Consider the following 22,630-nt stretch of genomic DNA (forward strand, 5'->3'; position numbering starts at 1 on the left):
TCTAGTCGCCTATAGTCGCCTAAAACATCGCCTAAGTGGGACAGGGGCTTTAGGGTGGGGCAAAGCCTGGCTAGTGAGAAGATGCTTGCTCATTTGCAGACGGTGAAATAAGTGACAAGGGGTGAAAAGGAGGCAAAAGAATGGCCGAAAGGGGAGAAATGAAAGAAATGTGAAGCGATAAGAATGTGTGTTGAAGGGGCCAGGGGAGAGGGAAAAGTGGGGGGGAGGGGCAGCTGGGATTAAACGGGAAATATACTTTTCCCTTATAGATAGACTTGGGAATGTGAGATGAACATACGGAGGAGGATGGAGAAGAAGGGTGATTGGGGTGGTGGGAGAAACGCGTGTGCATCAGGGTGGGTGGAGACAGGGGAAAGAGAGGTGGGCAGGGGATTATTCTTGAAACTAGAGAATTTAATGCTCGTACCATTGGGTTGAATGCTACCCAAGTGGAATATGAGGTACTGTTCTTTCAGTTTTGTATGTGGCCTCACTCGGGAAATGGAGGGGGCCAAGGAGGTGAACTGCTGGCGAGCTGTCAGCACAATTCAACCCATTATTTACAGCACATCATTCACATTGCACTGACACAGCATAATATTTTAAAAATATCCTCTAACATATTCTTTAATATAACGTGGCATGGTGGCACAGCGATAGAGTTGCTGTCTCACGGCACGAGAGATCCGGGTTCAACCCTGACCATAGGTGCTGTCTGGATGGAGTTGGTACGTTCTCCCTGTAACCTGCGTAGGTTTTGTCCTGGATCTCCAATTTCCTCCCACATTCCAAAGATGTACGGGTTTGCAGGCTATTTGGCTTGGTAAAATTGGAAATTGTCCCTAGTGTGTATAGGGCAGTGTTAGCGTGCGGGGATCGCTGGTCAGCACAGACTCAGTGGGTCGAAGGGCCTGTTCCCGAGATGTATCTCAAAACAAAATTGAACTAATATTATTGTTGCCACCCACACTGCATTGATACACTCCCAATAAAGATTTGTAAACATTTCACTCTGCTGGTCACATCACAGTTTGGTGACTCATTCCTTTATAAACCATGTTAAACTCGTCAAACAGTGTGGGGTAGGATAGGTTGCAACAGATCACTGGGAAATGTATGGTTTGGAGTTTAGTTTTGTTTAGTTTAGTTTAGTTTAGAGATACAGTGCGGAAATAGGCCCTTCGGCCCACTGAGTCTGCGCCGACCAATGATCCCCGCACATTAACACTACCCTACACACACTGGCGACACTTTTACATTTATACCAAGCCAATTAACCTACAGACTTGTACATCTTTGGAGTGTGGGAGGAAACCGAAGATCTCAGAGAAAACCCACGCAGGTCACGGGGCGAACGTACAAGCTCTGTACAGTCCCGTAGTCAGGATCGAACCCAGGTCTCTGGTGCTGTAAAGAATAGCTCTATCGCTTTGCCCGATGATTTTGAAGTACCTGTGTGGGAGCCAGAGAGTGAGCTGAGAAGCCTTGAATGTTGGGTTGGGCCATCATGTACTTCCACCACGTCATTCAGTGCCGTCTGAAAAAATGTAAACTGGCCGAAGACAACTGCATGGGGAAGAAACAAAAAAAAAACTTATTCAAAAGGCATCAATTAAATTAACACAGAAAATTAAACAGCATCGGTTTGTTTTATTTCCAACAACATAATTAGACCTCTCAATGCTATCATAAAACAAGAGTGATTTAGAAATAGATCCACCATCAAAAATTCAAATTTAAAAAAGTGTCTTGTGACCTTGTAAGGGTGTTAAAAGAATGTGGCAGTCTGAAATGCATAATTGAGAGGATTCAAATATGAATCATTGAGCTACTGATGAGCCTTTCATAACCACAAATTAATTTAATAATTGATAAATGTGAAGGAAAGGGATCATGCAAATACTTGCTTAACAGCCATCAAAAAGAGAACTTCTGTTCTTAAAATATATCCTACTTGCAACTTGTATATCACTAGAGAACTGGAAGTATTAAATACAAATATATTTCAACATAAATGATCAGAAGGCAATTGCGCCACATACTGTTGTTTCAATCACAAGTGTCCCATACCATAGTCTTTAGATACAATAATGGAATATAAACAAGTCTGTCCACCAGTGTAGTTCTTAGGGTAGTTTGGAGACAGAATTACGCCCTCTGATCCAATGTATTGGCCTCCACAGGGTGCTGAAAAATAAAGCAAAAGGTTGACAGAAATGTAATGCGGCAATCACTCTGTTTGATGCAGGGCAAGGTAGCTCCTGTTTGGCGGGCAGCCCTCTGTGAACTTAACACATCGTAATACTGCTGGTTTGCCTTGCTTATATTTGACCACCCTGTGATACGTGGTGAACATTCATTCTTAAGCTGCCTCATTGCAATGTTTCGCAATTGCGGTGCAGGCTTGAAGGGCCGAATGGCCTACTCCTGCACCTATTCTTTATTTTCTATGTTTTCCTGGGCTGCCGCACCTCAGGTGCATCTCCACGAATTCTCATCAGCAGAAACATTGCTGCAGTTCTCTCAGAACGGTCATTTCCTTGCCCAACTGCCTTATCTAATCCTTGGAATCCAATTTGTTCTATAAGTGTTTCCCAGGGAGTTTCAACAGTGGTCAGACATATTTGAGGACTGGTTTCACATGTCCTATAAAACTGACGTATAATAGATGATAAAAGAGTCGGAATTAATGGGTCCTTTTCAGACTGGCAGGCAGTGACTAGTGGGGCTCCGCAAGACTCGGTGCTGGGACCCCAGTTATTTACAACATGTATTAACGATTTAGACGAGGGAATCCAAGTTTGCGGATGGCACAAAGCTGGGTGGCAGTGTGAGCTGCGATGAGGATGCCATGAGGCTGCAGGGTGACTTGGATAGGTTGGGTGAGTGGGCAGATGCATGGCAGATGCAGTATAATGTGGACAAACGCGAGGTTATCCACTTTGGTAGCAAGAAGAGGAAGGCAGATTATTATCTGAATGGTGTCAGATTAGGAAAAGGAGAGGTGCAACGAGACCTGGGTGCGCTTGTACATCAGTCACTGAAAGTAAGCAGAAGGTAGACATAAAAAGCTGGAGTAACTCAGCGGGACAGGCAGCATCTCTGGAGAGAAGGAATGGGTGACGTTTCGGGTCTAGATCCTTCTTCAGGCTAAAGAAGGGTCTCGACCCAAAATGTCACCCATTCCTCCTCTCCAGAGATGCTGCCTGTCCCATTGAGTTATTCCAGCTTTTTATGTCTATCTTTGCTTTAAGTCAGCCTCTGCAGTTCCTTCCTAAACTGAAAGTAAGCATGCAGGTACAGCAGGCAGTGAAGAAAGCAAATGGCATGTTAGCCTTCATAGCGAGAGGATTTGAGTATTAGAGCAAGGAGGTTCTACTGCAGTTGTACTGGGCCCAGGTGAGACCACACTTGGAGTATTGTGTGCAGTTTTGGCCTCCTAATTTGAGGAAGGACATTCTTGCTATTGAGGAATTGCAGCTTAGATTCACCAGGTTAATTCCCGGGATGGCAGGACTGACATATGATGAAAGAATGGGTCGACTGGGTTTATATTCACTTGAATTTAGAAGGATGAGAGGGGATCTTATAGAAACATATAAAATTCTTAAGAGATTGGACAGGCTAGATGCAGAAAAAATGTTCCCGATGTTGGGGAGTCCAGAACCAGGGATCACAGTGTAAGAATAAGGGGTAGACCATTTAGGACTGAGATGAGGAAAAAAAATCTTCACCGAGAGAGTTGAGAATCTGTGGAATTCTCAGCCACAGAAGGCAGTGGAGGCCAATTCACTGGATATATTCAAGAGAGAGAGAGCTATAGCTCTTAAGGCTAACGGAATCAAGGGATATGGGAAGAAGGCAGGACGTACTGATTTTGGATGATCAGCCATGATCATATTGAATGGCGGTGCTGGCTCAAAGGGTCGAATGGCCTATTCCTGCACCTATTTTCTCTGTTTCTATGAAATGCTTTGTTAGTCAACTAAGGCTTGGGCAGCTTACAACCCTGCGGTATGAAGATAGATTTCTCTAACTTCAAATAACGCTTGCATCCCCTCTAACTAATTTTCATCTAGCCCACAGCTAACAAAGGTCTGTTTCCTTTATTATCGTTACCTTTATGCATGTCTTTCATTCATTTGTTCTCCATCTCTCTACATCACCGTCTATCTCTCTCGTTTCCCTTTCCCCTGAATTTCAGTCTGAAGAATGGACTCAACCCGAAACGTCACCTATTCCTTTTCTCCAAGATGCTGTCTGAGTTACTCCAGATTTTTGTGTTTATCTTTGGTTTAAACCACCATCTGCTGTTCCTTCGTACACAACTAAGTCACACCTCCAAGCTGAATTTGCCGTGAAAGAAAATACATTGAAAAACTGTTGAAAATGAAGTATCATTAAAAAACAAATAAAACAAATCAAAATAGTGTATGGGTGGTTTTGCTGTTCAAAGGGATCAGGATGTACTGCAACACAAATATTAAAGGACAAATTCTGGGTGCAGCAAGTAATAAATGGCACCTTTCTTACAAGATGGTTTGATTTCAGAGGAGAGCAGGCATTAAGGCAATTGTATGGTCCTAGGTGAGTTTGCATCACGTATTGAGTGGTGTTCTGATCACTTCAGCCACAACAGGGTGTTTTGGCATGGTAGGAGTGTTGCAAACATTTCTGAACTGGCTTCAAAAATAGTAGGAATGAGCTGATTTCATCCTCTGTCCAATAAAACCCAATAGGTTACCACACCATAAACTTGAGATAATTCTTTTATCTCATGTTCCATGAAATTATATCCTTTCTAATGAGACAAAATCATGACCCAAGTTTATTACAGAGTCATAGTCATGGAGTCTTTCAGCATGAAAACAGACCCTTTGGCCCAACTTACCCATGCCAGCCAATGTCCCATCTACACTAGTCCCACCTGCCTGTGTTTGGCACATATCCCTCTAAGTCTGCCCTATCCATGTACCTGTCTAAATTTTTCTTAAACGTTGCGATAGTACCTGCTTCAACTACCTCCTCTGGCAGCTCGTTCCATACACTCACCACCCTTTGTGTGAAAACATGACTCCCTCGAGTTCCTATTACACCTTTCCCCCAGAAGACATCTTAAACCTATGTCCTCTGGTTCTCGATTTCCCTACACTGGGCAGGAGATTCGGTGTGTCCACCCGATTTATTCCTCTCGTGATATTGTACACATTTGTACATTCTGTGACGCTTACAATAAGGTTCCAACACCAACAGATTCACAGAGGGAGGGGATGGGTATATTCTCACAGTGAGAAAACATCAAATGAAGTAAACAACAGATCTGATGAATTTGCACAGTGCAATATCTATAAAGGCCGAGGAATAAATGAGCTGCCCACTTTCTTGCGCATTTAACAGTTCATGATGGAACGACACAAAATGGTGGAGTAACGGCTATGCGTCAGGTAACATCCCTGGACAATGTGGATCGGTGAGAGGAGAAAATCTTCTTCAAAGAAGGCATATCTACTTTTTATAAACGATATTGTATAATGATTTTTTTTCGAAGGATGAGAGGGGATCTTATCGAAACATATAAGATTATTAAGGGGTTGGACACGTTAGAGGCAGGAAACATGTTCCCAATGTTGGGGGAGTCCAGAACCAGGGGCCACAGTTTAAGAATAAGGGATAGGCCATTTAGAACGGAGATGAGGAAAAACTTTTTCAGTCAGAGAGTTGTAAACCTGTGGAATTCACTGCCTCAAGAAGGCAGTGGAGGCCAATTCTCTGAATGCATTTAAGAGAGAGCTGGATAGAGCTCTTAAGGATAGCGGAGTCAGGGGGTATGGGGAGAAGGCAGGAACGGGGTACTGATTGAGAATGATCAGCGTTGATCACATTGAATGGTGGTGCTGGCTCGAGGGGCCGAATGACCTACTCCTGCACCTATTGTCTATTGTCTATTGGCACATGCAAAATATATTATTAAATTACATATGGAGGGAGGAGGAAGAGGCAAGAGGACTGAAGTATTGACATTTTTGTTATGATAAAGAAATGGAAGTTACTGCAAAGAAAAGAGTAATTGTGAGCAAATGCAACCGGGTTTGGCTTTTTCCATATGAATGATTGTTACCTGAACAAGATGGTACCGGCTTATTCCAGGAAGGCTTCCCATCTCCTCCCATGATGCAGGTCAGGGTTGAATAACCAACTACCTCATAGCCACTGTCACAGTAAAAGGTCACTGTTGATCCAAGTTTGAGGTCTGTTCCTACCCTTGTGCCATTCTTGATCGTTCCAGGATCAAAGCAAGATTCTCTGGGGTTCTCTGTAAGAAGAAAATAATCATAAATTACTTTGTTGTCCTTACTTACAAAGTCATGGAATCATACAGTGTAGAAACAGGCCCTTCGGCCAAACTTGCCCACACTGACCAACATGTCCCATCTACACCAGTCCCACCTGCCTGTGTTTGGCTCAAATCCCTCCAAATCTGTCCTATCCATGTATCTGTCTAAATGTTTCTTAAAAATGTTGCAATACTCCCTGCCTCAACTATCTCCTCTAGCAAATCATTCCATATACCCACCATCCTTAGTGCGAAAAAGGTTACCCCCATAGATTGCAATTAAATCTTTCCCCCTTCACCAAAAACATATGTCCCCTGGTCTGATGTCGCTGGTCTATGCCCCCATCCTTCTTGAGTTACTCACTTTTCATTTCAGTCTTCTTCCTCTGGCCCTTTGAGGTGTGTTCATTTACCATTCCATAACTGATATTAGAGCACACATATCTCAAAAACCCACTCCCTGGGACAGTTTGGTTAAACCACTCCATCTAATACTTCTCCCCCCAGATGCAGAAAAAATGCCACCTCCAATACCCACACTGGGACAACTGCCCTGACTCGAACACCACCAACTGGCATGTGCTTCTCAGCTGTGAGGCACCTAGATTAATTTTTCACATTAAAAATATAACAAAAATCAGTCTGAAGAAGAGTCTCGACCCGAAACGTCACCCATTCCCTCTATCCAAGATGCTGCCTGACCTGTTGAGTTACTCCAGCATTTTGTGATACCGAACAAAAATCTAAGTTGTTGTTGACATTGAGGAGGAATAAATTGAATCAGGGAAAGCAGAGAGCATGACAGCTAATGTGTCACTGAGGATATTTCCCATTAATTCCTGTCTTTATTTTGCAACATTTAAGTGCTGACAGAAATTACCACTGTCAGTCATTCTTGCCTTTCTGTGAAGAAAATAACAACTTTTAAATAAAGAAGAGTAAATAGAAATTGGAAAGGGCGATTGATGCTTTTATTTTCAGTAGATTTGCAAGAGAAATACTGGGAAATAGATTTGTATCTTTGTAGGATTTCTGACAATGGAGCTCCAAAGAAATGCATGGGAGAGTTTTGAGCGAAAAACCTGGGAATGAAACTGATGAGACCCAAGCCTCAACAAATGTTCCACCTGAAAAATATACCGGAGATCTAAGTTGCAGTTGTCATTGAGGAGGATGAAATTGAATCAGGGGTTGCAGGGAGCATGATAAGCCAAGAAACTGCACACCATTCAAGAGTACACAAGGTGGTGCAGCAGTTCAGTTGCTATCTTACAGCGCCAGGAAACCGGGTTAAAACCTGACTATGGGTGCCGTCTGTATTGAGTCTGTACGTTCTAACCGTGACCTGCGTGGGTTTTGTCCGGGAGCCCCAGTTTCCTCCCTCACTCCATAGACGTACAGGTTTGTAGGCTAATTGGCTTGGTAAAATTGGAAAATTGTCTCCAGTGTGTAGGATAGTGTTAGTGTGCGGGGATCGCTGGTTGGCACGGACCCGCTGGTTGGGCCGAAGGGCCTGTTTCTGCGCTGTATCTCTAAGCTAAACTAAACAATACTGGGTGTAGTTCCAACAGCACCCTAGAATCTGTTAAATTGATTTAATGATTTTTGTTTTAAAAAGCCGTGCCCACAGGTGTGCACTGTGCGACATCAGTGGGGCCATGTTGAGATGACCATAGCTGGTATGAATAGAATGATAAATCAGCTGAATTGTTTTATTGCTTCTAAACATGATCTGCCCGCAAATTCATTTCTGCACTGATGTCCTTAGGAATGATGTCCTTAGCTTCAGGAAGCTGTCTTTCAGGAGAACCCATGGTACTCATTACCGTGACACTTTATTTGCCTGACAATTAATTACAGCATAGCTCAGAGCTTATGTTGGAAACATCCCCTGGCGTCGCAATGACTTTTGTTTATCTCCACATCCTCTGCACATCAGAGAAAGAAGAAAGAAAGGGATGCTTTTATTTAGAGCTTTAAATAACCCCAGGATATCCCAAAGGTCTTTACAGTCCATGAAGTGATTTTTGAAGTGTCGTTAGTTTTATAACGTGGAAACATGACAACAAATTTGTGTAAATCAAATTCACTAAAACAGCAAAGTGATAATGATAATTAGTTTTATTGAGGTTGGTTGAAGCAGTAATTTGCCCAGGATACCAAAGATGGCATCCCGCTGTTCTTCAAAGCAGCAACGTGATATATTTTATATCCACCTCAGGCTGACAGAAGCCACATCCAATACGATCCAGTGTGTAGAAAGGACCTACAGATGCTGGCATATAACCGAAGATAGACACAAAGTGCTGGTGTAACCCAGTGGGTCAGGCAGCATCGCTGGAGAAAATGGAAGAGTGACATTTCAGGTCGGGACCCTTCTTCAGACTGAAGACAGCGTAATTGCATGTCAAGAAGGGTCCCGACCCAAAACGTCATCCATCCTTTTTCTCGAGAGATGCCGCCTGGCCCGCTGAGTTACTCCGGCACTTTGTGCCTATCACCAATACAATCCGACTCCACTAATCTGGATTAGTGCAGAATTTGGTGTTCAAGTCCCCAGAGCAGAATTAGAGTACAAAATAGTGGGACTTGAACCACATGGCTTTTTAACTCGAGTACTACCACTGATCCACAACTAATGCAAGTCTGTACCTTTGTCAGATTCATGTTCATTTAACTCCATATGTTATAACTAAGTCAGTCTATTTATGGCATCAGTTCAAATGTCTGCTTCAAACATAACTCAGCCTCTCCTAGGTTAGGAAAGGTGAATAGCTGATGCCCATCATAGTACCATATCACTTACACTAATCAGTATAAAAATGCTACTGTGGAGCCGGTTAAATTCCTCTCTTAACATTCAGCCAACTTTGCCCCCACCTGCGACAGGCCTCCTCTCATCTCAGTCATCCAAATGGATCATTGACTTTCAATTCAGCTGCAGATGACTTCCCCCGGGAAGTTGTCATGAAGCCAGACGTAGCTGTTTCCTTCGAACATTCATTAAAAGTGATCCTAATAAACAGCGAGTGGTGTGACGGAAACTCAACGGTTATCTTTTCATCGCAAGAATTCAGCGCAAACCTGTTGCTCCCACATCTGTGTGCACTGGCAGGGTAAGTCTTTGGAATGCTGTACAACACATCAAGTGAGGAAGAGGCCACGCCGCATGAGAACTTGGAAGAGGACACGGGGAAGGATTTTTTTTCAGTTTGCGGTTATATTTAGTCAAGGAGCAAGGGGCGGCACAGTGACACGGCGGTAGAGCTGCTGCCTTACAGCGTCAGAGATCCGGGTTTGATCCTGACTATGGGTGCTGTCAGTCCGGAGATTGTACGTTCTCCCCGTGACCATGCAGGTTTCCTTCAGGTGCTCTAGTTTCCTCCCACATTCCAAAGACATGCAGGCTTGGAGGTTAATTTTCTTCTGTAATTGTCCCGAAGCGTGTAGGATTGAACAAGTGAATGGGTGATCATTGGTCGGCACAGGCTTGGCGGACTGAAGGGTCCTTTTCCGCGCTGTACCTCCAAAGTGAATTTCAGAGAGGAGCCCCATCTGAGAGAAATTTGTGCTTCAGTGAATTCTGACGCCTGCTGCAGTCACCTTCTCTGTGGGATGTTGTTGTGATTTACCTACCATGGGTACCTTTAAATGAAGCAAGCACTTGTAAAGCTGAGGTGTTGTTGACACCAGCAGCTGATCAGAATAGCCCACACATTGCAATCATGTTGATGAGCTGGGGGTACAAGGTTGATGTGATGCCTGCATCAGCTATGACAGATGTGCATTAATTCTAACTAACAATTGCCTTCTCTGCCTTTGAGTTTGGCCCCTGCTTTATCCCATAGGCATTATTTGGTGTTCGTGTCAAGTGAACTTATCTTTAAAATTGGCTTAGTCCCACCCGACAATTAGCCGGGGGCTCCAGAAATTACAGTGGCTGACTTCAATGTGCTGGTCAGCATGTTCTGCATTTTTGAACCTGTGCAAAGTGGAATGTAAGTGTGGACAGACTGGAGGTCAGTTGGTAGTGACCTGACCTCTCACTCCATCTCCAAAATGACCACTGTGCCCAAAGACAATCTGAATAGAATTGAGCTGAAGGGGCCCAGAAGATGGTGAACCTGGCCCCTCATCATGTGCTACACCTGTGGTGGTGTAGCACAGCAACAATAACTTCCTTGGCATTACTACCCTTCACTAAAAGAGTTATTTAATTTTCATTAGAAAGTGTATACATAAGTTGGGTGTGGTTTTCAATGTGTTTTTGTTAAATGATTTAAAAAAAGTATAGACCAAGTGGACCCGTTGGGCCTAACCCTGTCCTGCATTGGTGCACCACCCTCTACTCCCCCCTCCTCCCCCCCTTCACTCCATCCCCCTCAACCCCCTTAACCTCCCTTCTCCCCTCCTTCTTCCCTCCCTCCTCCGTCCCTAGGAGATAGATTTAAACTTTAAAATGTGAATAAGTTTTAAAAAATAACACCGATTTCAATTAAACTTCTTCCATTAACACCAAAGGCTCACCTTACAGTGAGTAAGGTGGGCCTAAAATTAACGCGCTATCGTGTAACGTTTTGGCCGTGGTTCAAGAACAAACAAACAAACAACCGAGAGTTTTAGTATATAGATGATAATTGTTTAAATGTTGTTCAAATGTCTCCAAAATATCTTTTAATATGAATTGCTTCCATCAGCACCCTCGCTGCCCCTTACCATCAGCACCCTCGCTGCCCCTTACCAATCTCACTCAGAATGACCAGAGTAACTCAGACTCCATCAGCACCCTCGCTGCCCCTTACCATCAGCACCCTCGCTGCCCCTTACCATCAGCACCCTCGCTGCCCCTTACCATCAGCACCCTCGCTGCCCCTTACCATCAGCACCCTCGCTGCCCCTTACCAATCTCACTCAGAATGACCAGACTCCATCAGAAAGTCAAATATATAATTCATGAAAGCTCTCAACACCACCAATCTAACAATTTGAAACAAAGCAAGTGGATCAGATTGGTTGTTAATGGCCTATTCCCAGTTCTGAAACCTTCTCATTGAAATAGGAGACTTGCTGCTTGTACGTTCAATTAACATGCCACTGGTGTATTGTTCCCCTATTGCCCATCTCATGTCATCAGAGACATTACATCGGTTGAATGCTTAACTGATTGAAAGTCATTGCAGCAGTTTAAGAAAAAGATCAATGGTTTAATGGCAAGGATTTATTTCCTGACTTTGTCTATTATCACTCCTCACCCAAGAGAACAAAGAACAATCTGTTTTCAGTGAAGACTAAATTGTGTCACTTACCTTTTAGATTCTAAGTTTGTTCTTCTTTCTCCCTGTCCACCGAGTTTTGGCATCCTATACTGACACACAATCTTCTCATCTTAATTCACAGAGAAACCAGGTAGGCCATGGTCATTGGTGCCGGCTCTAATTTATTCTGAACCTTTTCATGCCTCTTGTTTCCCTCTCCCCTGACTCTCAGTCTGAAGAAGGGTTTTGACCCGAAACGTTACCTATTGCTTTTCTCCAGAGATGCTGCTTGACCCGCTGAGTTACTCCAGTACTATGTGTGTATCTTTGGTATAAAACAGCATCTGCAATTCCTTCCTACATAGTTCTTTTATCAGGTGGACATCACAAGCATTCTCTACCACTTCCTTTCTTTCAAGAGTAATTAACTCATACTCTTCATACCCCAGTTAGTGTTATTTTTAAAATGTACACATAATTTAAGGGAAATAATGAATTCAGGTGAGTACAGGTACTTGGTTTTTTTTAAATGCAAAGTTGCCCTCATCTGAATTGTCCACGGGATTTTGGTACAAGCAACGCTTTCTTTTCATTATTTCTTACATAATGATCTGCTTGGAAGAAAATGAGTTACCCATATATTCAAGGACAAATCCCGTCATGCTGACGGAGGCATCGCTCCGAAAGGCCAGGAAGAGGTTGTTGGTGCTGCTCTCTATTCGGTCAGGCAGCTGCATGCCTTGGAAGCTCCCAATCAGAGGACTGAGAGAGTCTGAGCCGTCATAGATATGAAGGAAATCATAGCCCGGTTCCACATTGAAGCTGAAAGCAATGAGAAGGGATAAAATTCAACATAATATTTCAAACTAACTCAAACATAACTGGAATATTTTAGAAGTCTGCTTAATGACTCAATTTGTGTTTTAATACGAGGCCAAAGTCCCAGCAGCAGATTTTTTAAATCTTTAGCTGTCACAACACATAAAAACATTACCCATTTACCCATTTGCCTTGTTCAATTGTCAGGATTACCATGAATAAGACACATGCATTTTTGGGAAGAAACTTAATTTGAATCTTTGCCTTTATTCATTTTCCCATTCACCATTGTTGGACACTATTCACTCCAATAAACTAAAACTCGGCCATTTCGCATCCAAAGATATAAAAGTTGGAGTGGGGTTGGGATATATTCCTCGCTGAGGGTGACTGTGGTTCTTTTTTCACAATCAGTGACACAATTCAAAAATGCATTTACCATCTCTCAATATCCACCTCTCTGCATCCATTGAGCAAAATAGATGAGAAAGAGTCATTCAACCTAAAAGTCTCGAAATACAATCAAAGATTATTCCAGGTCCTTGCACTTTAATTGAAATTCTGTTTTAACACTCAAAGAATTACAGGATGTGAAGTTTGCAAATAGTTTAGAATTTTAGCTTATTTTCTTCAATTCTAATAACTCGCAGGACACAAAATGGTAAAATATTGGCTATCTGCACCAGATATTTTGGATTTTGTCCAAGTCTGACATGGCTGTAATAACTGGGGTCACACCATACTGCTCGAATCAAAGGACCATAAGTTGTTTAGTGAGGTTTCAGCAAGAGATAATGCATGTGGCATCTACAGCATTGTAGGATGTAGACTCCTGGTATGGCAAGGTCTTGGTGCCATCCTCCAGCTGCCTAGGAAACTACTACCCTGGCATTTCTTAATTAGCATGTTGAAAACCAGCATAGAAATAGAAAATAGGTGCAGGAGTAGGCCATTCGGCCCTTCGAGGCTGCACCGCCATTCAATATGATCATGGCTGATCATCCAACTCAGTATCCCGTACCTGCCTTCTCTCCATACCCCCTGATCCCTTTAGCCACAAGGGCATGACAGGACTGTGGTCATTAAAAGTAGAACCACACCTTTGTATACCTGAGCAATGTTTTAACACATGCAGTGCAAACCTTTTTATATTTAAGCAGACTTTTTTGATTTTTGTTTTAGACTTTTAGAGATGCAGCGTGGAAACAGGTCCTTCGGACCACCGAGACCACACCGAACACCCTGTGCACTAGCACCATCCTACACACAAGAGACAATTCACAATTTGCAGAAGCCAATTAACTGACAAACCTCTACGCCCTTGGAACGTGGGACGAAACCGGAGGACCTGGAGAAAATCCACGTGGTCACAGGGAGAACGTACAGACTCCATACAGATAGCACCCATCGTCAGGATCGAACACGGGACTCTGGCACTGTAAGGCTGCAACTCTATCACTGCGTCACTGTGCCGCCCTTGAATTTGCATTCATTCATTTTTTTAAATAAATAGTATTGCATGTGACATCTAGCAGATCATAGAGATAGTTACTTTTACCTTCAAAACCGATTTTGTACACAGCAGGGAAACTGTTCTTCAGCGTATGTACTAAATTAATGATGGGGTCATGTAGCTGTATTGAACTTTGCTTCTGGCATTTGAAACACTTACCTTGAACAGAAAAGACAAAGCACTACAGTGGGCACCTGATCCAAATTGCATCATGCGTTTCCTATAATGAATTGTCCATTTCAATCTCCTTCAGTACCCAGTGTAAATTAGAAAAAAATAAATAGTGGTGGACTGTCCAATATTTAGAAACAGCTCATCTGGTGCATTTATCACAACACAAATCTAATGTTTCACTTTCATAGAAATCACAGCAAAGAAGGTAGCGGTAGAGTTGCCGCCTTACAGTGCTAGAGAATCGGCTTTTGATCCTGACTATGGGTGCTGTATGTACAGAATTTATACCTTCTCCAAGTGACTGCGTGGGTGCTCCGGTTTCCTCCCTCACCCCAAAGATGTCCAGCTTTGTAGGTTAATTAGCTTCAGTAAAGATTGCAAACTGTCCCTAGTGTAGGATAGTGCTAGTGTACGGGGTTTGCTAGATGGTGAGGACTCGGTGGGCCAATGGCCTGTTTCCACGCTGTATCTAAACTAAATAATGTTATTTTTCTCATAGTCCCCACATGGCTCTTCAGAAAATAAAAAAAACACTCTATTTTACGATAAATTCCTAAACCCTCAGGCAATTGTTCTATCCTTTTACAATTAGCTCAGGACTTACCTTTGAAATGTCAGGGCAATAACATAATCAGGTGAAACTGTTACTCTCCAGTCACACTCCTTGCCGTGAGGATAAGCATCTGGATAAAAGGGAGATAAGATGATTCCCGTGGGCCCAGTCAGATTCCCTCCACAAGGAGCTGGGAAAAATGAGCAGGATTATGGATTAGATTGTCTCCTTAGGTAAGTAAAAGAGTAAAAATCAAACTGTTGGGTTAAAAGTAAAACATTTCAAGCAATGATTCACCACAATCTTTCAAGTGAGGCTGCTCCCACTTTTAGTGCAGATTAGCATTCAGGCCGACAGATCAGCAGCTGGCTTTACCTGTGCAAGAATTATTTCCCCTGGTTTTTCCATGGCAACTCTCCATAAAATTCTTAAAAGGCAGAGTCTCTTTGCTTGCTGCAATTAATTAACTAAAACTGAAAGGCACTAATTGCCTTTCAACGTCATATAGGATCGAGAGAGAGAAAGAGAGAGTGTATGTGTGTATGTATGTGTGCGTGTGTGTTCAAGAGTGCGTTCGAGAGCGTGTGAGTGTGAGCGAGGGTGTGAGTGTGAGCATGAGAGTATGTGTGTGAGAGTGTGTGTGTGTGTTCAAGAGTGCGTTTGAGAGCGTGCAAATGTGCAAGTGAGTATGAGCAAGGGTGTGAGCGTGAGCGTATGTGTGTGAGAGTGCGTGTGTATCTGTGTGAGGGAGTGTTACTTACTCAGTGACAAACATGTCCAGCAAGCTGTATTGTTCAGGCTGTATTATTGCAGTTACAAAAAAAACACTAGGGCCATTATCTACAAAATTAGGACCACAGGCCCTATTGCAGACTGATTCCCAAAACTGTTCACATCTCCTGCAGGCCAATTCTATTATGTTTCCCACCAACTTTATTGGCAAATCACAAAGTAGTTGTTAAATGAATATCCCCTACCTGACCTGCAGACCATTTCAACCCACCTGGAGTTTAATCTAACTTGCTTACCAGTTTACAAAACAAAAGTCAAATGCTGACAAATGGGGATGTCATCAGACAATATGCCTCTGCTGGGAGCAGTTAAAGAACCTGTCCCTTGCAATGAATGATCGGGATTGCCATAAGCAGAAAATGTCCACCATAATTAGTACATCTCACAAGCCTCCCCACAGAGTTAGTGTTGGATCAGTGAAAACTATCATCTGTAATCACATTTCCAGTGGCTTCACTTCAGCAACATTTAATGGGATTAAGATCTACCACTTTATATCCAGCAGTAAAAAACAAACTAAATCTCACACAATAGTGGCAAAACGTGAACTGTATACAAAATCAATGTGGCCAATTCTCAGATTTATATGCAAATTCCAATGGTTGGATGAAATTGATGCCCAAAGCCTTTGAGCCAAATTAATCAAATTAATTCAGCTCATGAATTCAATGCCAGCTCCCAACAGTCCCATCAGTCCCATGCTCCTACTCCCTTGCCATGCAACCCTGAATCAAATTTTACATTCCCCTTTCTCCTAAGTACCGTCTATATCTCTTATTCCCCTGACACTCAGTCTTAAGAAGGGTCTCACCCCAAAACATCACCTCTTAAGGATAGCAGAGTCAGGGGGTATGGGGAGAAGGCAGGAACGGGGTACTGATTGAGAATGATCAGCCATGATCACATTGAATAGTGGTAGAAACATAGAAACATAGAAAATAGGTGCAGGAGTAGGCCATTCGGCCCTTCGAGCCTGCACCGCCATTCAATATGATCATGGCTGATCATCCAGCTCAGTAACCTGTACCTGCCTTCTCTCCATACCCCCTGATCCCTTTAGCCACAAGGGCCACATCTAACTCCCTCTTAAATATAGAGTGGTGCTGGCTCAAGGGGCCAAATGGCCTACTCCTATTGGCTATTGTCTATTGTCTATTCCTTTTCTCCAGAGATGCTGCCTGACCCGCTGAGTTACTCCAGCTTTTTGTGTCTGTCTTCACCCCAAAACATTTTCTCTTTTATATGCCCATCATCTCTTCTTGTATTATTTTGCCTACAGTAGCTGGTAATTTATCGCACTGATTGACCCGCCAACACCTCCTTAGGATGTGGAGGAAAATGTAGCACACAGCTGAAAGCCATGTAGTTACAGGGAGAAGGTGCAACTTCATACAGACAGCACTCACGGTCAGGATAAAATACAGTTCCACCAAATTGTAATGCAGCAATACTAACTGGTGCTGTGTTCTGCCACCCAAAATAATTCTGGAAATAATTGAACAAAAAAGTGCTTAAAGTCACTTTAGCACTTAAAATGATTGCCTCACTGCTTACTTTGGACATGACTAAATACATTTAACCTGCGATTGATAAAAACAGAGAATAAGTAATTTTGCAATATCTGCAAAAACATTTAAATCCTATAATACTTATTTTATTAAAAAGATCATTAAGTTTCATAAAATGCCGATTGAAATATTAAAATCAATTTTAAATTACACAAGGCACTATTCTATGTGTGCGGAGAGAAAAAGAAACCTTTCATCACTTTATCTTGAAATCACTCGAAGATATCTCGAAATATAATCAGTGAATGTTGGAATGCAGAAAGCTCTCTGTAAATTACTTTACCAACACTCAAAATGACATTAAGATATCTCCCAATGATAATTTCACTTGCCAAATAACTCAGCAAGCTCATCTCTTGCATGCAGGCCTGTGCAATCATCATTCAATTTCAATCAACATGTGCAAATTTATGACGTTCTGCAATTCAGTTTGACACAGCCATATAGACAAGCTGACAAGCATCTTCCCAGCGGATTACAGATTCAAATAGAGATACCGATCATTTGTCATTGATCGCTGCTTCAATTTCAGCCCAGATATTTATTGGCTAAAAATGTCCTCTTTCTAGTTTCTGCAAATATTAAGAAGCAATTCCAATCCATGATACGAGTCCATGGCAAACATCCACTCATTAATTTTGCCACTGAGCTGTTCACCTCTCATGAGGAACAGTGGCGCAACGGTAGAGTTGCTGCTTTATAGCGTCAAAGACCTTAGTTCGATCCCGACTATGGGTGCTGTCTGTATGGAGTTTATACATGCTCCCTGTGACCATGTGGGTTTTTTCTAGGTGTTCTAGTTTCGTCCCACATTCCAAAGACGTGCGGGTTTGTAGGTTAATTGGCTTCTGTAAAATTGTCCCGAGTGTGTAGGATGGAACTAGTGTATGGGTGATTGCTGGCCGATGCAGAATCGGGAGGTCGAAGGGCCTGTTTCCACAAAAAGGCTGCACAGTGGCGAAGCCGGAGAGTTGCTGCCTCACAGCGCCAGAAACCCGGGTTTGATCCAGGTGTTGTCTGTATGGAGTTTGCACATTCCCCTTGTGACCGCGTGTTTTTTCTCCAGGTGCTCCGGTTTCCTCCCACATGCCAAAGACGTAAAGGTTTGTTGGCTAATTGGCTTCAGTAAAAATCATAAATTGTCCCCAGTGTGTCGGATAGTGTGAGTGTGCAGGGTGATTGCTGGTCAGCGTGGATTTGGTGGGCCAAAGAGCCTGTTTCTGCATTGTATCTCAAAAGTCTAAAGTAAAGTCTAAACTCCTTAAAAAGGGAAGGACTGAGTGTTAAGAATTGATGGGGCCCTTCCAGTGGCGAGACAATGTTGTGGGCAGCTGTGAATCGGAAACTTGGAAAGGAATGAATGTGACCGAGATGTGCCGACCATTGTTTGATAAATTGCTGCAGTGCAGCAGCTGACAACTAATTTACAATGATTCCTAAAGAGAACCATATGGTGCAGCAGAAGTGCCCAAACTTTTGAGCTTGGAGGGCTATTTTTAGGTTAGAGAAGAAGATCATGGATCAGGATTGCTGCCAGCACATCTATGCACGTGATGCCCCAGCTGTTAGGAATCTGTAACATTGTCAAGTGGAAAGCAGCATTCATTTGGGGACGTTTGTGCACAATTATAGCATCGATGAGATCCATTGAAAGCACTGAAGCAAGTCCTAATTGGAAGGTTGTTGCTGATTCAGCATTGTCTATATGGGCTGCCGAGGCAGAATCCAAGCTGTCCTGCTCTCTTGGTCCATGCACTCCTCACATTCCCAATTATTGCTGTTATCCTGAATCCCACACCGCAAACAGCAATCTGGACAATCGATCAGCAACTCAAACCCCCATTCACTCTATCAGCAACTCCACTGCAAACCCTTCCCTGGCTCCAACGTACTATTGACAATTCAAATACTCCCACCTCTGGAAAAGTCGCTGTCCAGCAACAGAGAAAGGTCTCGACCCGAAACGTCACCCATTCCTCCTCTCCAGAGATGCTGCCTGTCCCGCTGAGTTACTCCACCATTTTGTGTCCCTCTCCCTGACCACGCTCTCCTTAGCCCTTGCACAATCCTCTCATGTTTTCTGGACCACACATATCCTCCCCTGTGCCATCCTACACTCCAACACCTTTCACCCTGTCTGATTGTCACTCCGACTCATTGCCTCTGCAGTAACAGTGGATTGTGGCAGAACAGTTTATTCTATCTCATGCACATCTTGGGGTTTCACGTGCAGTAAAATAACGGAGATCTTGCAAATGTCCAGTCTAATAGTTGCTGCAGGTCAAATGGTTTATACGTCAGAGCTGAATGGACCCAGGCATTTGTGTCGCAGTAATCATTGAGAGAGCATTGGTGGCAATGCTTGTGGCAGTAAAATTCTTCAAAGTGTTCTTGTGGTGAACCACAAGATCAAACCTTTCATTGATGATGAAAAAAAAACAGGTATTGCAGAAAATCTGATCAAATTAAACAAAATTGCAAGACATGGGATTGACCTGAAGTAAAGAAAAATTTTACTTTCAAGTTTGAAAGCTGTGACTGGTGTTGCTTTTGAAATATCCCTGATGTTCAGTTGAATAAAAAAACCAGATTGTGATGAGCATTAAAAATAGCAGAACAGTGCAGCTATAACGTAGGAGAAACCACAGGAGCAGTGAGACATCCAGCAAATGCTTTTACGCAGGTCGAGCAGCAAGTTTTATATGGAACTAGATAACAATTTGGCCGGAAATACTGGATGCAATTTAAATACAAAGAAAAAATATTTATTTCCTCAACCTTACTCAATATGGAACTAGCCGGGCATGGACCCATTGAGTCCAAACCTCTCCTGCAACCCTCCCCCAACTGATGATACTCACCCACTCCATCCCTCCTCAACTCCCCTTAAAACTTCCCCGGGGCTGGGGGTGGGTGAGGGGGTAGAGGAGAGGGGAGAGGGAGCCACTCACACCGGCCCCGGTTGGCCATTGTGTTGGCCAGCAGCAGGAGAACTCTCCTCACACCTCCCCCCCCTCATTGGCCGCCACTCCCGTCACTCGGGCGGGTCCCGCCCCCTCCGAGCGGCAACCCACCCCCAACTGTGCACGTGCGGATCCGGCGGCCATCTTACGTATGTATTAGATCAACGGGCCCCAACTGCGCAGGCGCGGACCCGTTGGGTTCCCATTGTGACGTTGAACATGGAGGTATTACTGCACAGGCGCGACTGATGGGCAAGGCAAGTGGGAGTGAATCATTAAAGTTTAAAAAGTTAATAACTTTTAAAATATAACAACCATTTGAACCGCAGGCCAATGGTGAGTAAGTTGGCCCAAACATTGTTGTGCTATCGTGTCCCGTTTAGGCTGTATTTCGGGTACCCACATATTTCGGGTACGCACAAACAAACAAACACACAAGATGAGAGCTTTAGTAATATATAGATATTGAGCAAGGATGAGGAAATAAATACTTTTTCTTTGTATTTAAATTGTATCCAGTATTTCCGGCCAAATTGTTATCTTTGCAGTTTCCTATCATGGAGCTATCATGATAGTTTCCTCGCATGGCAGCACCGTGGCGCAGCGACAGACATGCTGCCTTACAGTGCCCGGGTTCTATCCTGACTATGGGTGATGTCTGTATGGAGTTTGTACAATCTCCCCGTGACCGCATGGGTTTTGTCCGGGTACTCCAGCTTCCTTCCATAATCGAAAGACGTACAGGTTTGTAGGTTAATTGACTTTGGTGAAGATTGTAAATTGTCTCTACTGTGTAGGATAATGTACGGGGATTGATGGTCTGCGTGGATTCGGTGGGCCGAAGGGCCTGTTTCTGTGCTGTTTCTCTAAACTAAGCTAAAAGAGCACGTGGATGAATTAACACAGCCATCTCCTTCATCCATCCCTTCTGTTTGTTCCAGCATTTGGTGAGATCATGGGCAATCTATTTACCGACTACACTAACTAGCCATTGTTCCATATCCCTCACACTCCTAAGTGGAGAAAAGCATCAACCTCAATGTTTTAAATTGAGTCAGCATCCTTGGACTTTTGTGTTATAGTCTTCTCTTTGTCTGGGAATGATTTTTTTTTTAGATTTAGATTTAGAGATACAGCGCGGAAACAGGCCCTTCGGCCCACCGAGTCCGCGCCGCCCAGCAATCCCCGCACATTAATACTATCCTACACACACTAGGGACAATTTTTACATTTACCCAGTCAATTAACCTACATACCTGTACGTCTTTGGAGTGTGGGAGGAAACCGAAGATCTCGGAGAAAACCCACGCATATGATGATAAGGGGAGAATGTGTTGTGACAGCCAATTGCTACAATTTTACTTATGCAGAACACCAGTAATTATAATAACAACTGGCACTTTGAACTTTTAACTGAAACTGTCAGTTACCTGCAATTTTAGGTCATTTCTTCAGCCTGATCAGATATGATCGCATTTAGACTGAAAATCCTGGGGCAGAAACAATATTTAGGCGATGTAAACGAGAGGAGCAGCAACTCATATTCCACCTGGTTAGTTTACAAACTCTTGTTCTTATCTGCCACCATCCATACTTCTCATTCCACTTCCTCAACATGCTGCCCAGATGGCTTCAATCTCAATATTCAAAAATCTAGCAATCTTTACCTCAAATGTACTCAATGACAGAGCCTCTGGTACAAAAGATCCTAAAGATTTACTATTCCCTAGAAGAAATTTCTTCTGGCCTGTAAACCTGAACAGTGATGGTTACTTAATTTCCAATTTTGTAAGAGCAATACCAAAAGTTGTGAAACTAAGACCCTGAGTGATGGCTTCCACCAGAAGTGGCAGGGGCTGATGTTTGAACAATCATGTGCGATGCTTCTCTTTTTGATTAAAAACATAGATGGGATGGGAAAAAAATAGCACGGCTGAACTCAATGGGTCCACTAAAATGGATTATATACTGCATTGCAGCTCAAACTATCAGCCAAATGGCTTTAAGATCCATTTAACGTTTGGTTCTCCAGTTTGTGCTGCCCTGTATAACATGACATGGTATATTTGATAAGAATTGTGGATCTATGAATTTCCTATCTGATGTCAACGACTTTTTTTAATGTACAAACTCTGACATAATAATGAAGTTTACACAACCACAGAAAACTACCAACTCGCAAATATTAGAGCATAAATATTTAATTATTAGTATATAAACATGAACTTATGAATTATTCAGAAATAGCTGAAGACCATCAAGAAAATGCAAGATTCCAAAAGATCCCAAGAGCCCAAAACAATGTTCTAGGTATGGTTTGGAGGATTAATTCAAGATGTGTTTAAATTTGTGTAATTGGAATGGCTTAATGCAACTAACTTGATGTGTTTATTCACAAAATGCTGGAGTAACTCAGCAGGTCAGGCAGCATCTCGGGAGAGAAGGAATGGGTGACGTTTCGGGTCGAGACCCTTCTTCAGACTGAAGAAGGGTCTCGACCCGAAACGTCACCCATTCCTTCTCTCCCGAGATGCTGCCTGACCTGCTGAGTTACTCCAGCATTTTGTGAATAAATCGATTTGTACCAGCATCTGCAGTTATTTTCTTATATAACTTGATGTGTTTATGGATGTAATTAAATAAATTAACAAATCCAAAA

At 43.0% G+C, this 22,630-nt stretch overlaps 1 protein-coding gene across 2 annotated transcripts in view; it reads right to left on the reverse strand.

Moving 5' to 3' along the window:
* The window catches only part of csmd2 (CUB and Sushi multiple domains 2), a 1,532,573-nt gene that overhangs the window by 240,617 nt on the left and 1,269,326 nt on the right, over positions 1-22,630 (reverse strand). For both annotated transcript variants that reach the window (XM_078423311.1, XM_078423310.1), the window contains 5 exons: positions 14,700-14,838; positions 12,224-12,411; positions 6,119-6,313; positions 2,071-2,187; positions 1,453-1,566 (listed from right to left, as the gene is read on the reverse strand). In XM_078423311.1, the coding sequence (XP_078279437.1) occupies positions 1,453-1,566; positions 2,071-2,187; positions 6,119-6,313; positions 12,224-12,411; positions 14,700-14,838 (753 nt within the window). The remainder of the gene's footprint in view (positions 1-1,452; positions 1,567-2,070; positions 2,188-6,118; positions 6,314-12,223; positions 12,412-14,699; positions 14,839-22,630) is intronic.

Source organism: Rhinoraja longicauda, chromosome 27 (genome assembly GCF_053455715.1).
Source record: "Rhinoraja longicauda isolate Sanriku21f chromosome 27, sRhiLon1.1, whole genome shotgun sequence".
In the NCBI taxonomy this organism is placed as follows: Eukaryota; Metazoa; Chordata; class Chondrichthyes; order Rajiformes; family Arhynchobatidae; genus Rhinoraja; species Rhinoraja longicauda.